Source organism: Crassostrea angulata, chromosome 1 (assembly GCF_025612915.1).
Source record: "Crassostrea angulata isolate pt1a10 chromosome 1, ASM2561291v2, whole genome shotgun sequence".
NCBI classification, from domain to species: Eukaryota; Metazoa; Mollusca; class Bivalvia; order Ostreida; family Ostreidae; genus Magallana; species Magallana angulata.
The window spans coordinates 25678251-25691992 of NC_069111.1; the positions used below are offsets into that span (position 1 = coordinate 25678251).

Below are 13742 nucleotides of genomic sequence, written 5' to 3' on the forward strand. Positions count from 1 at the left end.
TTATTCCTTTCTGGTGATTTATTGTTGTTTTTTTTTTTTTGTATATTTGAAAAAAAATTGTTCCCACCTATTTATGAACTTTTATTATCAAAGTGATCATCCTTTTATAAATATTAAGTATGTTAAGGATTATAACATATTTTAGCACAGGATTCACATCTTCACCCCAAACATAAGGTTATGCCGGCACAACGTAAAGTGCATCCATCTGTCTCCAATGGATTTTTTCAAGGGGTGCAGATTTGAAAGCTGATGCAACATTCTTCACTTGACTCTTTTCCAACACAAAGTTTGTAATATCATTTATTGCTGCTTTAAAAGTTATGGAAGCGAGTGTTTGTGGTTGCTGGACATGCAAATTTCAGAGGTATCGCTCTCTGCAACCTGACAGTCTACCTGCATCACGGGCTATGGAGGCCTGCTACTGAGTCAGCTACATGTACCTCATGCTGTAGAATCTAAGCCTGGCTGTGTGCCCGTGATTAAAATCCTACCAAAACGCACATTGAATGTTGGACACTCTTTGGAATGGTTTGTACGTCAGAACAAAGAAGTTGGACTTGAATTTATGTCAGTTTCAATATTCTTTTTCTTAAATCCGGAGATTTTCTTGTTTGAAATTTGTGTAAGTAAAAAGGTGAAAAAGACGGGCAAATAAAAGTCATTGTAACGCTTATTACAAAATAGCAGGAAACTGTTGTAGGGTGTGCCACTTACTGATTGCAAGCTGAGTAAACCCGATCCCGGTCCAACCAGCGAAGAGAAGATGATATATAGAAATTGCCCGGAGATGCCGGAAATTGTCTGCCATTATCCAGATCAAAATGATCCATACAATTATATAGACAACTCGCAAATCGACTGACTGAAAACTAGGTGGATACTGCGTGCGTACTGTCTTAATTTAATATTTCATTTATGATAGCTACTAGTAATTATAACTCATCGGTCGAAGTTATAACGTGTAAAACCGTAGACAACGTATAAATCATTAAAGTGTGCATATTATACGAATAATACAATCATGGAGTAAAGGACGTGATATAAAAGCAGACATGACTTGAAAAAGTCGCTTTGTCAATATGGTAATCAAGTATTAATGTGGTATAAGTATAGAAAGTTTGATAGAATTTATTTTCATACACCTGTTTTTTTTTGGATCAGAATCCACACTGGTCTTGTCAACTTATAATCCATTCAATATAAAGTGATGATGATCTACATGTACACGTGAAAATTAAAATTGATTATACGTCAGAGTGAACCAATTAGTTAATTGTTTATAGACAGTTATCCCATATTTCATCGTTAGCCTTAATAGTTTGATGGCGATTTTACTCTTCGAGCACTGCCAAAGAAATGAAAGACATTGCCTCTGTCAAAGCCTCCTTAAAAGCAAAAGACGCCAAAAATGGCTCCGAATGATTACAATATAAAGAGGATGATGCTACATTTAGATTAACATTTGGGTAAGACTCTCTCTCTCTCTCTCTCTCTCTCTCTCTCTCTCTCTCTCTCTCTCTCTCTCTTATAAACCAATTTTAAACTTGTTTTCCTCTCCAATAACTAATTATCACTTACATGATACTAAGAAGTACAGTGCATCCTCGTGAATGTGTCATCACGTGTTTGCAAAGAAATTCATTTAGACCCACTGTCTTGCATGAAGCTAACTCTTTTTTTTTACTTTTAGGCATTCTAGAATAGTACAAATCAAAGTAGTTGTGATAAAAATATCATATGGGTATTTGGTTGTTTTTTCTGTCAGAGATCGAACCCATAACCTTGGGTTAATGGAACAATCGTGCAAATTGACCCCTAAAAATTTATCACACCATAGGCCCATAGAGAAGGGCAAAGAAACAGTTGTAAGACCTTTCAAAGACGACTACAAAACGATAAATTGTCTGTTAAACGTGATATTTTGACCTTATCTTAATTTTTACAGACTGCAGCTACGTTTCTGTTAATACTTTTTTGAAATAGTTTTTAAAGAGACATGAATGTTTACTGAAAATAGAAAAATAACTAACCATTTTAGATAATTTTCATGATTCTTTAAAAAGAACATATTGTTCAATATGACATGTTGTTTCTTATTTAAACCACATGAAAAGCTTTCAAGGTTCTGTTCTTTGTTATGTTCTCTCGTATAAATGACCTAAAATTGCACGTTTCATTAATATAATGTAAAGGAATTCATCATGAAAAATGCGCGAACTCACACAACGCAACTGTCCCGCCTAATAATTATTTGAAATTCATGCATGCATATCTGAAAAAAATAATAATTTTTGATTCTGTTTTGAATAAAGATTGATTCAAGAAGTATGACGGGATTTTTTGTGACACAAAAGCATTAATTACCTTAAAAAAGATCGGATCGGATAAGGTTACGAGTGTGCAGTTCAGACAGTTTACTCCCTGCCCACAATAAGAAAATAACAAATGTATGTCGATAAAACAGGACACTCCCAATTATATCAACTGTAATAAATTTTTCATTAAGTAATATTGAAGAAGGGTTCATTTATACACAAATGTTATGCAAGAAACAAATAGACGCAAGCGTACAAAAACAAGCTTTTACCGTCTGTTTATGCCTAGAACACATTTAAGGATACCGACTATAGTTTTCATTGCGCATGTTTCTGCGCATTCTAGTAAAATACAGTGTAATATACTTTTTTATGATTTTTTTCGATATCATTAATAAATTGTATCATTGTTTGTGAACTTTTCCTTTGATGTCAGCAATTCATTTTTTCTTGATACACAACAGTTTTATGTGGTATATCTGTGATAGATCACACTCTTTATTTTATTCTGATAGATCACACTTTTAAAAAAATTAAGAGTAGCAAAAATAAGAAAAGTGTATTTATCATTTACAAATTCAGGTGCTTAATGAAGTTCAAAGAACATAACAGTTTCTGTGAAATATTTAAAGCAACTATAAAAATCATTACATGAAAACTGATCTTTTTTCCTGCTCATTCGATTTTCGGTGCTCCTAAAAATTAACATGACTGCTCTGCGTCGTCCGTTACCAGTGTGTCGGGCGATCGTGTTCTTCAGCCGACGATATACGACAAAGGTCCGACCAACGGCTTTAGGAGGCCGATTTGTTGTTTTTTTTTTTTGCGGAAAAACTACGGTAGCAAAACTCTTCATTTTTAACCATATCTGCGAAGTTTCAAGAAAATTGACCGTCTTGTTCTCTTTAGGATCCATCTCAAAATACAGGTATATTTCCTATAGGAATATAGAGGAAACTGTTATTTCCCGCAATTTGAAGCAGATTAAAAAATACTACACTACCTTTTTTTCTCAAATTATTACATTTTGACAATAAGAAGTTGCATGTTGACATATATAAGATGCATATCAGCATATTTATCTTGCATGTTAACACAGGGGCCAAGCCCGTTTTAACATTAATTTCAATGTAACCATAAATAAAGAAAGGGGTCGAAATCTGACCCAGATAAAAAAACTACCAGCTCGCTTCAAAAGCCTAATAAATCAATTATTTTTTAAAACACTCGCAATATGCATGTATTTTTCAGAAAAGTAATGTCTAAGATACACTCATGCCGAATTTCAAGTTGATGGGTCTTAATTAGCGGAGATATACGTCATTATTCTCTCGAAGTCGCCAGTTTATTTTTACTCGGACATTTACCGGTCCAGGGCTCACGATGGGATTTTGCCTATGACAACAGCAGTATTGCAACAAGTCGAGAAACAGGCTGCAGAATAAAAGTGTATGAGTGCAGAATAAAACAGTGTTTGGACCTAAGCACAAATCATCACCGCTGACAAGACGTAGATCTTGAAAATAATAGATAAATTCGGTGTACTGTATGCTGTACCATTGTTTTTCAAAAAAACGTATTTATAAATACCTTGAAAATAGTCAGATTTGATATAGACCGAACAATTTAATTGTTTTTGTAGTTGTATGTATTCTTAAGCCAAAGTTAAATATAGTCTCGTTCAATCAGACGCCCGGCTGTCTCCGTAAATCTCCGACAAGCAGAGAGTCTCTCTTGGTTGTCGGATATTAACGTAAACAGCCGAGACTGGTTGAACGAGACTAAAGTTCATTGTTATACTTTCATGTTAAATACTGAAATCTGATTGGTTAAGACGCAGTTAATAATATTTACTATTACCCTCAGTGTTAGCAACGCACTTGGCAACGGGTAACATTAAAAAATGTTACATGCGCGAAAATTATGCGCGTACGGTTCGCTGTAGAATTCACGTTATTCCTATATAAAAGCAGTAAAATTTTCTTAAAATTTTTAAAAAAGACATTCAGTATAACAAAATAAATAGTGCCTGTTTGGGAGGATAACAGTTGAAATTGACACCCCTCGAAAACCATTGTCAATCTCCGCTTCGCGTCGGTTGACAATGGTTTTCTCGGGGTGTCAATTTCAACTGTTACCCTCCCAAACAGGCACTATTTATATAATATTGCTTGGATCCAGACGTGTACAGTTTTTAGAAACATTTCGATTACCGATAAACAGTTTGATGGAATTTATTCTATCTTTAAATTTTACACAACATGATTCATACGGGGTTTTCTCGAAATTCTTGTCGGAAAAGTTCGAGAATTCATATTACATGTATAAAAATGTGCGAAATTCAAATGCAGATTAGAAACTGGTTGCCGGCAAAATAACATATCGTTAATTTTAAAATTGATAATAATCAATAAAATCAACTCCCGACAGTACTTCAGTACTTTGATTATCTATTGTGTTCAATGTAATATATACAGTACTTCTTAACGACAGTTGCAAGTGCAAATATAAATAATGTATATAAATCATTGTAAGAAAGTTTCTATGCGGGAATTGATACCATCTATCAAAACTCTCTATTTTCTTAATTTCATATGAATTTAATCGAATTTACATCACAAATAGTACAATTTAACATTATGGTCAGCAACGATATTCACCGCAATAGAATGAGCAATCATTTTATGTTTACGCCATAAGTTACGACTACCCTTGGCTAGGCGTAGATTTTTACGCCTTTTAGTGAGGTTACGTAAGGTTACGCCGAGCGTACGCCTTTTAGTGAAACGGGCCCCTGAGCTCTTGATCCGCTTTCTGAGTACGGTAAAAGGTTGTTTAATAGGAGAAAGATTAACAGTAGTAAACAAAATGAAGAATTATTTAAATGGATTATTTGCACAAAATGAGGTATGGTATGATGTAAATCTTTTTAAAAATAGCGTTATTTTTATGCTCTGTAAATTGGCGTAAAGTTTTTTTGTACATGTAAGTGTTGTATGCACTGTAGCTTTATATTTACTAACCCAAAATGTCTACATAGAGCTACAGCTATATATGTATGTACTGTATGTATGTTTCATTACAAGTGTACACTTTCGAGAAATACCCCAATTTCGACAGTCACAAGTACCGTCGGAACGCCTTAACTGCCTCATGTAGGTAATCTTCATAATATGATGATACTTTAACATTACATGATGGTACTTCAACATTACATACTGATATTTCAACATTACATGATGGTACTTTAACATTACGTGCTGATACTTCAACATTACATGATGGTACTTTAACATTACATGCTGATACTTCAACATTACGTGATGGTACTTTAACATTACGTGCTGATAGTTCAACATTACATGCTGATACTTCATTATGTGATGGTACTTCACTATGCGGTGGTTCTAAAAATAGGGAAGTTTTAACATTGGGCCGTTTCTCTGTTTCAGAGATTGATCATATAGGACTAAGGTCCACTGAGACTAGTTTGGATCATGTCAAAAAGCTGGAACTACAAATAATAAAAAACAGGATTCTGCTTGAAAAATATATGTTATTGAAAAACTGTAGATACTCAAATTATGAAAACCACTGGCAAACAATTTGTGAGAAATTATAACAAGTTTTATGACATATGTGATTGCTTAAACTATTCTCTTTTTTTAATCATATTGACTTGCGAACAAATATTTTGATACATATTTTCTATTGTATTTTTTTTATTTTCTATATCCCCCTTTTTCTCTTTTCATTTACTGCTATTTTTTTTTATCTATATATTTTTTTTTGCAAGAAAACACGTTTTCACACTACACGGATAACCTATTTTCTTTAGATTAATAAGATATTACAATATGTAGAATCTTGAAATGTATGAAATATGTGTGTATGTGGATTAATGTGTAAACAAAAAAAAAACAAAAAAAAACTGGAACTGAAGAAGTACACAATACACAACAGCTCATGAGAGAGGATCGCTACTGAATAAAAATATTGTCGAAACATACGATTTGTTTTGGTGCAATATATTTAGGCAAACGACAACCACACATGCAACTTATAAGATCATGCAAAGGATAAAGCATTGCATTGCTGTTGAATCTGATTTTAGCAGTAACTGTACTGTTGAACAAATCAGTGCTTTCATTGCCCACTCTTTCACGTGTATCTCCAGGGAGAACCCATTAATCACCATAAGTCCAATCTACATGTAACATGAATGACAGAAGTATTTGTATAGGTGCTTTTTTTAAAAAAAATTTGCTGTTCGCTCTGACTAAGCGCCAAAAGATTGAGTTCTGAATGCACATTTTTAGACCAAAATTCCCTGAAGGACTTTTGGTAACCCCTGATTTTTATGCGCTGAGCCCCAGTGAACTCACAATGCAGCCATTCTTTAAAATTTAAAATGACCCATTTAAAAGACAACACTTAATCAAATAGTAGCATTTGTTGAGTATCTCGATCTAAACAAGTTTTAGTGGACCTTAGTCCAATCTGATCAATCTCTGAAACAGAGAAACAGCCCAGTGTTAAAAATTTTACAGGCATCCACGTGTTCTGAGTTTTAGCGTATTTCGTTCCCTAGGCGACGCTTTCCTCACCCTATTTTTAGAACTACCGCATAGTGAAGTACCATCATATAATGAAGTATCAGCATGTAATGTTAAAGTATCAGCATGTAATGTTGAAGTATCAGCATGTTATGTTAAAGTACCACCATGTAATGTTAAAGTATCAGCATGTAATGTTGAAGTATCATCTTATTATGAAGATTATCTACATAAGGCAGTTGAGGCGTTCCATAACCGTCGAATTTTTAATTCTCTGAATTGTTGTTGTTCTGTCCGTGCATAATTTAGTCTAAGTTGACCAGCAACCAATCAGCGGTAAGCTGAATCCACCAATAAAAAAAATTGTGGTTAAGGTGCGGGTATTGTTTATGTATGACGTAGTTGATAGAATTGAACGCGACGCGATCGGAAAAGTCCAACCAAATCGGTTTTAGTAATAATATACAAATATTCAAACCATTATACATACAGTATGTTTGTGGCTATAGATAGGAATCAATGTATTTTAATTATAAGAACTTAACATCTGGCCGGGCTCTGTTCAGGATGTATGTGGTAAGACACGGCACATAGCACAGAAAGTAGGGTAAATATTTCTCTTTCCAAATGAATTCAAGTAGCATCCTATGTAAATCGACATTTCACAACCCTGTTATGTAACTTTTATAAAGAATATAATTACAGAACATGATAATTTGTGTATTAAGAACAAAGAGGGAGAAAGAGGAAAAGAAAACACTGTCATATAGAGAAAAAAGTGATAGCTAGCAAATTGGACAAGAACTTCGAAAAATAATTTACATTGTATAGTGATATTAAACATGATCTTCCATCATCCACACACTTCGAATAAAACTGAAATAAAAAATGAGGTCACAAATCAAACTGTTCTCTGCATACTAAAATTCATTAGAATAACCCTTGGTCTGGTATTTGTTTAGGTTTTTTTTGTGTATAGGTTTTATATTTGTGTTTTTTATTTTGTGTAGGGGGGGGGGGGGTGTCACGCAACAAACCGCTTAAGTCAGTCCATCTTGATTTTCCTCGAGGATCCTCTGAGTGGATAAAGAGTTATTGCCAATAAATCCATGAATAGCAGATGGGACCTTATGTAGGCGAATTAATTAATTGAAATCTCTACAAATAGGGAGTACTAAAATAGCTGACGTTTTCTTTTTGAAAAAGACACCGTCAGAAATAAGAGAGTTTAAATAACCTTAATGGTATTTGAATAAAAACCAAAAATTTCTTTCAAGTTTCATTAGTCCTACTGCATGAATCAAAAAAGGAAACTCTCTATACAGTGCACAATCAAATGAATCATTAACTTGTTGTCATGTAGTCTCCTATTGTCATTGTAACGGAGGCTAAAGATAATGGGAAATACTACTCAAAGATATGTGTAAATTTATAATAAATTCTTAATGATGACAACAATATAAGTTATACAAAAAATTGCAAAAATCAAATGGAGTTAATTCGTCTTCGATCGCAATGTGTTATATAAATATAGCTGTTTCACATAGCTCTCAAAATGGGTCTTTTATAATATATATATATGGACATCAAGTTTTAGTTTTCATTACATAACAGCCAAATTTAATTTTTTGGGAATTAAGAATAATTAAACGGTCTGCTCTAGGTGTAATTTTTTATTGCAAATTTTAGACGAATAAAGACGTTGGAATATTTGATATCACATGGCACAAAAGATTTGATTACTTTATATGAGAGAAAATCTGCTATTTATCAAAGTATACTTCCCACCAACTATTTTTAACAAGGCTAAAACATTACTTTACATGTATATAGCCAATTTATATAGCATAAATGATGAACAGTCATATTATACATATGTTACTAGTTTTATATTCCTAAACAACGGAATTATCTAATAATTTACACAAACAACACAAGCCAGTGTGATAGAAGAATACATTTTCATAAAAGACATTAAGACATATATTTGAAATTATGAAAATTTCGTTAAACTGGTCCTTGGGTCAGGTTCACAAAGCTTTTTCATGCCTAAAATCTATCTAAGACCAAAATTTGTCTGACGACCTCAGCATATTTATTTCTCCAAGCTGTCATATCCTACCGTTACGGTTTTCATAAAACTGTTCATTTCATTATTTTCAATTCAAAATTTTTACATGGTCTCATAAAAGTGTGTGTGTGTGTGGGGGGGGGGGGGGGGGGGCAACTCCATGATAATTCAATTTTTTGTATGTAATTTTAAGAAAAATCTTTGGTGCGCAAAAAAGCTCCCCCCCCCCCCAACCAAAAATTAAAAACCGCAAAATTCGGTGCAAATGATATAAACATACATTTATCAAATTGAAATTTTAGCCCATCAAAGCATTTTATAAAAGATTTAAACAACTTTAGATAAGTAGTATATTTCTTTGAACAAGAAAAATCTGGCAATTCAAATTAAAACTTTTTAAAATGTCGAATTTTAGTTGATCACAATTAATTAATGAATATATAAAGATATTTTTGCATTCCTTTCCACTACCAGATATTTACTGTAGATCAATACTTTGTATATCATAAAATAAAATGAGTAATAGCACTGCTGTCTTCCTTTATTTCTCATCATAGAACGAAAACTAATTTTATTTTCTATTTATTCAAAATGATTTACCAATCTTTTTTCTTTATTTATCTATTCATTACGCACGAAAAGGAGAAAAATTTCATGTTTTAGTAATATAGGGCATTTATTAATGGGCAAAAATTTCCACATGATCATGAAAAATGATATATATGTTTCCATTCTTTTATTTTTAAGGTTAACTATAGGTGCATGCATGAGAAAAATGTTCAAAAAGAACGATTTTGTATGAAATGTATATCAAGTATTATTTCTCAATTATTTTCTCAAATGAGTACATGCGTTTTTCTTTATCTATAGTATTTTTGAAGGCTATATATCAACTTTCTTTTTATTTTTATATGTACACGTGATTACAATGAAACCCAAATACCGTCATCTGCGAGGAAATATTTTTTGTTATTAGTAAGATTATTCTTATATCATGGAATCAATTCTCATTTGGTCCTAAATCCTTATTCGCAGTTGGTATCGGCAGATAAAGTCTTCACACATATTCCTAGGGCAGGAACCCAATGCCTTGGCCTCAATCTTTTGAAATCCTTTGCTACTCTGAAAATAATGGGATATTTGGATCGAATCTCGGTGTACACGTACTAGAATTTCCAATCAGTCGTTGTTGCTGCTTTTGTCTACTTGTTTTATTCTTCCTATTTTTCTTATCGTTGTTTCCCTGTTATTTGTTTGTTAAATTATTTGTTGATTTATTTAGTTATTCATATTTTCTCGTTTGCCTCGAAATAATTTAATTTCAAATATAATTTAGGCACGTGCAGTTACAAATAAATCTTGGAGTTGTCCAACTTGTTACTTCATTACCAGAAAAAAGAAACCAACAAAACGAAACAAACAAATATCGTATCTGTGACAAATAATTGAAGGAAATGCGATTGAATTAGAAGCTCTTAAATTGATATTTATGTCAAAAAAAGTTTGATAGAAAATATTTTTTCGGCCATCAATATAGCCCCATACTATAGGTTTAGCGGTACTCCTCAAGAAACTTATTTCAATACACATGACTGTGAGCACATGGATACATTATACTTTTTTGATAAATTTTCACACAGACGCTTGTTTCTGTAATCAAAGACCCCCCCCCCCATATTAAAATCATAATACTATGATTTGACCTAAACATAGTTTCATAGTACTTTACAATTGGGATTAAACTTACTTAGATCACCCTCTCCCCATATTGAACCATTTCAACATTTTAAGAGCTTGGACTTTGGGTAGTTTTGTCAATCGGCAATGTGACGTAGATCTGCCTATCTTATTGCTGGCCACTCAGTAATGGCTCTTTGAAATCAACAAAGATTTGTGTGGCTTTTGAGAAAAGGCTACGCAATCGGTGTATATTTCGCTTGAAATCGGCATCATTTTAACTTGTTTTGACGCAAGAAATAGATATTTACATCCTACCGAAAGTCCAAGGCCTTGTTAAAATGGTTCTATTTTACTATTATAACGTTACTAATGGGGCAAGCTTCCGCAGAGGACTATGGGTAATATGTATTATGGGGCAAAGAAGTGTCTATGAATTTTCATGCAGTTTCGAATGGTTTATGGTTTATGAACATCAAAATCCATTCGCAAATGGTTTATATCTGTGGGAAGAAAGCCCAGCAATTCATAAACTACATGTACATTAATGAATCCTGAAGCTGGTGCGGCTTTTTAGTAATCCTTGTAAAAAGTATAAGTGTAAGTGCGACAACTGTGTGGGGATAGCGAATGTTCAGTGCAACGCTGAAACATGAGAAAACTCCAAGATATATATGCGTCTATCTGCACTTAATATTACACAACGAATAATTAAGAGAAGCCCCTCTTTCCTGGCAATGACATAAAAATGATTTCAATGTACTGATTCAAGTTAAAATATTAAGCCCCGAATTAGCTCAACAAACCTACCGAGTTTTATAATGGCTTCAGCATCATCAGAAGGAACACAAAGGAAATGCAATCAGACACCAACCAAAGCAACGTTGTTATTGCGTCTAACTCTTGAGAAAAAATAAGACAATTAATTGAACTTCAAATCGTCATTGATTGTCCGCGCTCTGCTGATTTTTAATAGTTGTTTGAATACGCCTGCTGTTGGAGCGGTCATATTTCGGGAATTACAAAAAAAAAGCTTCCAGTGGGGTTTCTCTCCAGATGTAATTTTCATGGTCCATTATCAGAGTGAAATTTCAGATGCCCTTCATTTGCCGTTGTTTATTTTATGTTGTTATTTTTTCTTATTTTCTTGGTCGACTCAGCAAGTAAAAACGGACAGCTATAAGTTAAACCCAACTAAGAGTCCATTGTGCGTTTGTTATCACAAGGTATTTACTTTTGAACAGAGCGCTGGAGAAGGAAAGCGATCGAAAATAGCCTGATGGATTTTGCGAACAAAAATGATTCGAAATAAATTACACCGGTGATAAACTAAGCTTATTGGTGGTTTTGATACGGCAAAGTTGTAAAGTGTATGGTTTTATATGATCTAAGTTAATATTGTGAAATGGATTAGAAATGAGTGATCGATGACCGCTTACAGTATTGTGTGTCGTAAGAGATCGGGGAGGAAATTGACACGAACAGCTGATTTTTAACCTTGAGATCTTTTAAAAGTGTTGTTCTTAAAAATCATTTGTGCGAGATTTGTGTTAAAAAAGTGTGTTAGTTTGAACATCCATTATGTGATAATTCAACTTCTAAGAGGACAGAAGTGGGTAAGACTTCTCTTCTTTCTATCATTTTTTTCTCTCTCTCCCTGTACTGAATTGTTTTATGATGTATTCCTCCCCCATCTTCTTTGTCTATTCATCGCCTTACCTTAATTTCTTTTGCATGTGTTGCATCCCCTTTCAACATTATAATTAATTCATTATAAATAAGCCTTTCTCTATATATATCTGGCACATTCCTTCCACAATATCACTATCCGAGTTACACATTCGATGAACTTTTGTCATTATTTCTTGAAATGCTAATGCAAGGTGAATATAAATGTTTTACTCAATTACCGACTATAGCAATTCTTTCATCAATAACAACGGCATATAGACCCAAGCGTTATAACAGGCCTTCTGTCCCTTATCGGAGTTCGTCTGATTAAGATATATGAATGCTTTATGCAATATTTACAAGATATGTATCTCCAATCTTAACCTTTTGACCCCTTACCTATACACGACATTAATATTTATTCTGCGGAAAGGGATTTTTATTCCATAATCGAAAGGATTTGCAATTTACATGCATATATTTCTTACCGTGATCTTTAAAGACAACGCAAGACTGGCCTGGTATGATTTTTGTTTATGTAATAAATGTAAGTCAAACGTTCGATACAGGTGTTTATATCAAACCTTATTATTAATTTTTTTTTAAATGAAAAATAAATGATAAAGAAAGAAGAAACGGAGATGAGGGACACTTTTTTGTCGTAACTACATGTATATTATTTGATTTTAAAAAAAAATTGTTTCCATTGGCACATTTATTGAAGAAATTCAATCCAACATTGATACAGTGTTACCAGTATACATTCTTGTTGACACTATAAAAACAAATTTCAAAAACTTTACACGTTTTCGCTGACATGAAAAGCGATGATTGAGCAGTTCAAAGACAGTACAAATGGTCCTATAGAAATTATTGTTGTCGCAATTCATTACAAGCATTTGAAAATTGGGCAGATTTAATGGTTCTATTGATATATCACATCTTTGCTTGATTTTACTAATTTGATTTTCTTTTCTGTTGCAAGCACATTTTTCATTGTTAAATGGAACCAATTGTCACTAATTGTTAATATTAAACGCACAAATTTATTGAACAAGAATACTTTCTTTAAACGGTAACAAATTACCAGTGCGGTCTAAGAAGTACCACAGATCCTGGAAACCTTTATTCTGTATTTCAGGATCCCCAAGTTCCTCCTATGGATAAATTTCAGGAGAGCCGGCTCTACCGAACAGTTCCAAGGAGCGCGCGCTCCAGCCCCCGGCGTGGAACCCCGGAGACCAGCCGGAATGGGTCCCTCTCCAGACCCCAGCAGTTCTTGATGACCCCCGACCAAATCAACGGCCAGGTGTCCGGGGAGGGAATCTACAGACGCCGGTCATCGATTGCAATCCGAGCGGTGAAGGTCAGAGGGGTTTTATTCGTTTATCATTGTTTTAGCGATAGTTTATCGCGAAATATATCAAACCAAAGGGCTATTAAAGCTTT

General features: G+C 33.5%; 1 protein-coding gene across 3 annotated transcripts in view; it reads left to right on the top strand.

Moving 5' to 3' along the window:
• Nucleotides 1-1450: 1450 nt before the first annotated feature.
• The window catches only part of LOC128168152 (uncharacterized), a 32722-nt gene continuing 20430 nt past the window's right edge, over nt 1451-13742 (top strand). Inside the window, exons 1-2 of one of the 3 annotated variants that reach the window (XM_052834281.1) lie at nt 1451-1469; nt 13435-13659. In XM_052834281.1, coding sequence (XP_052690241.1) covers nt 13453-13659 — 207 coding nt within the window. In that variant the 5' untranslated portion in view covers nt 1451-1469; nt 13435-13452. Of the gene's footprint in view, nt 1470-5149; nt 5226-11675; nt 12239-13434; nt 13660-13742 lie in introns of those variants that run through there. The other 2 variants (XM_052834267.1, XM_052834273.1) reach the window with 2 other exon arrangements.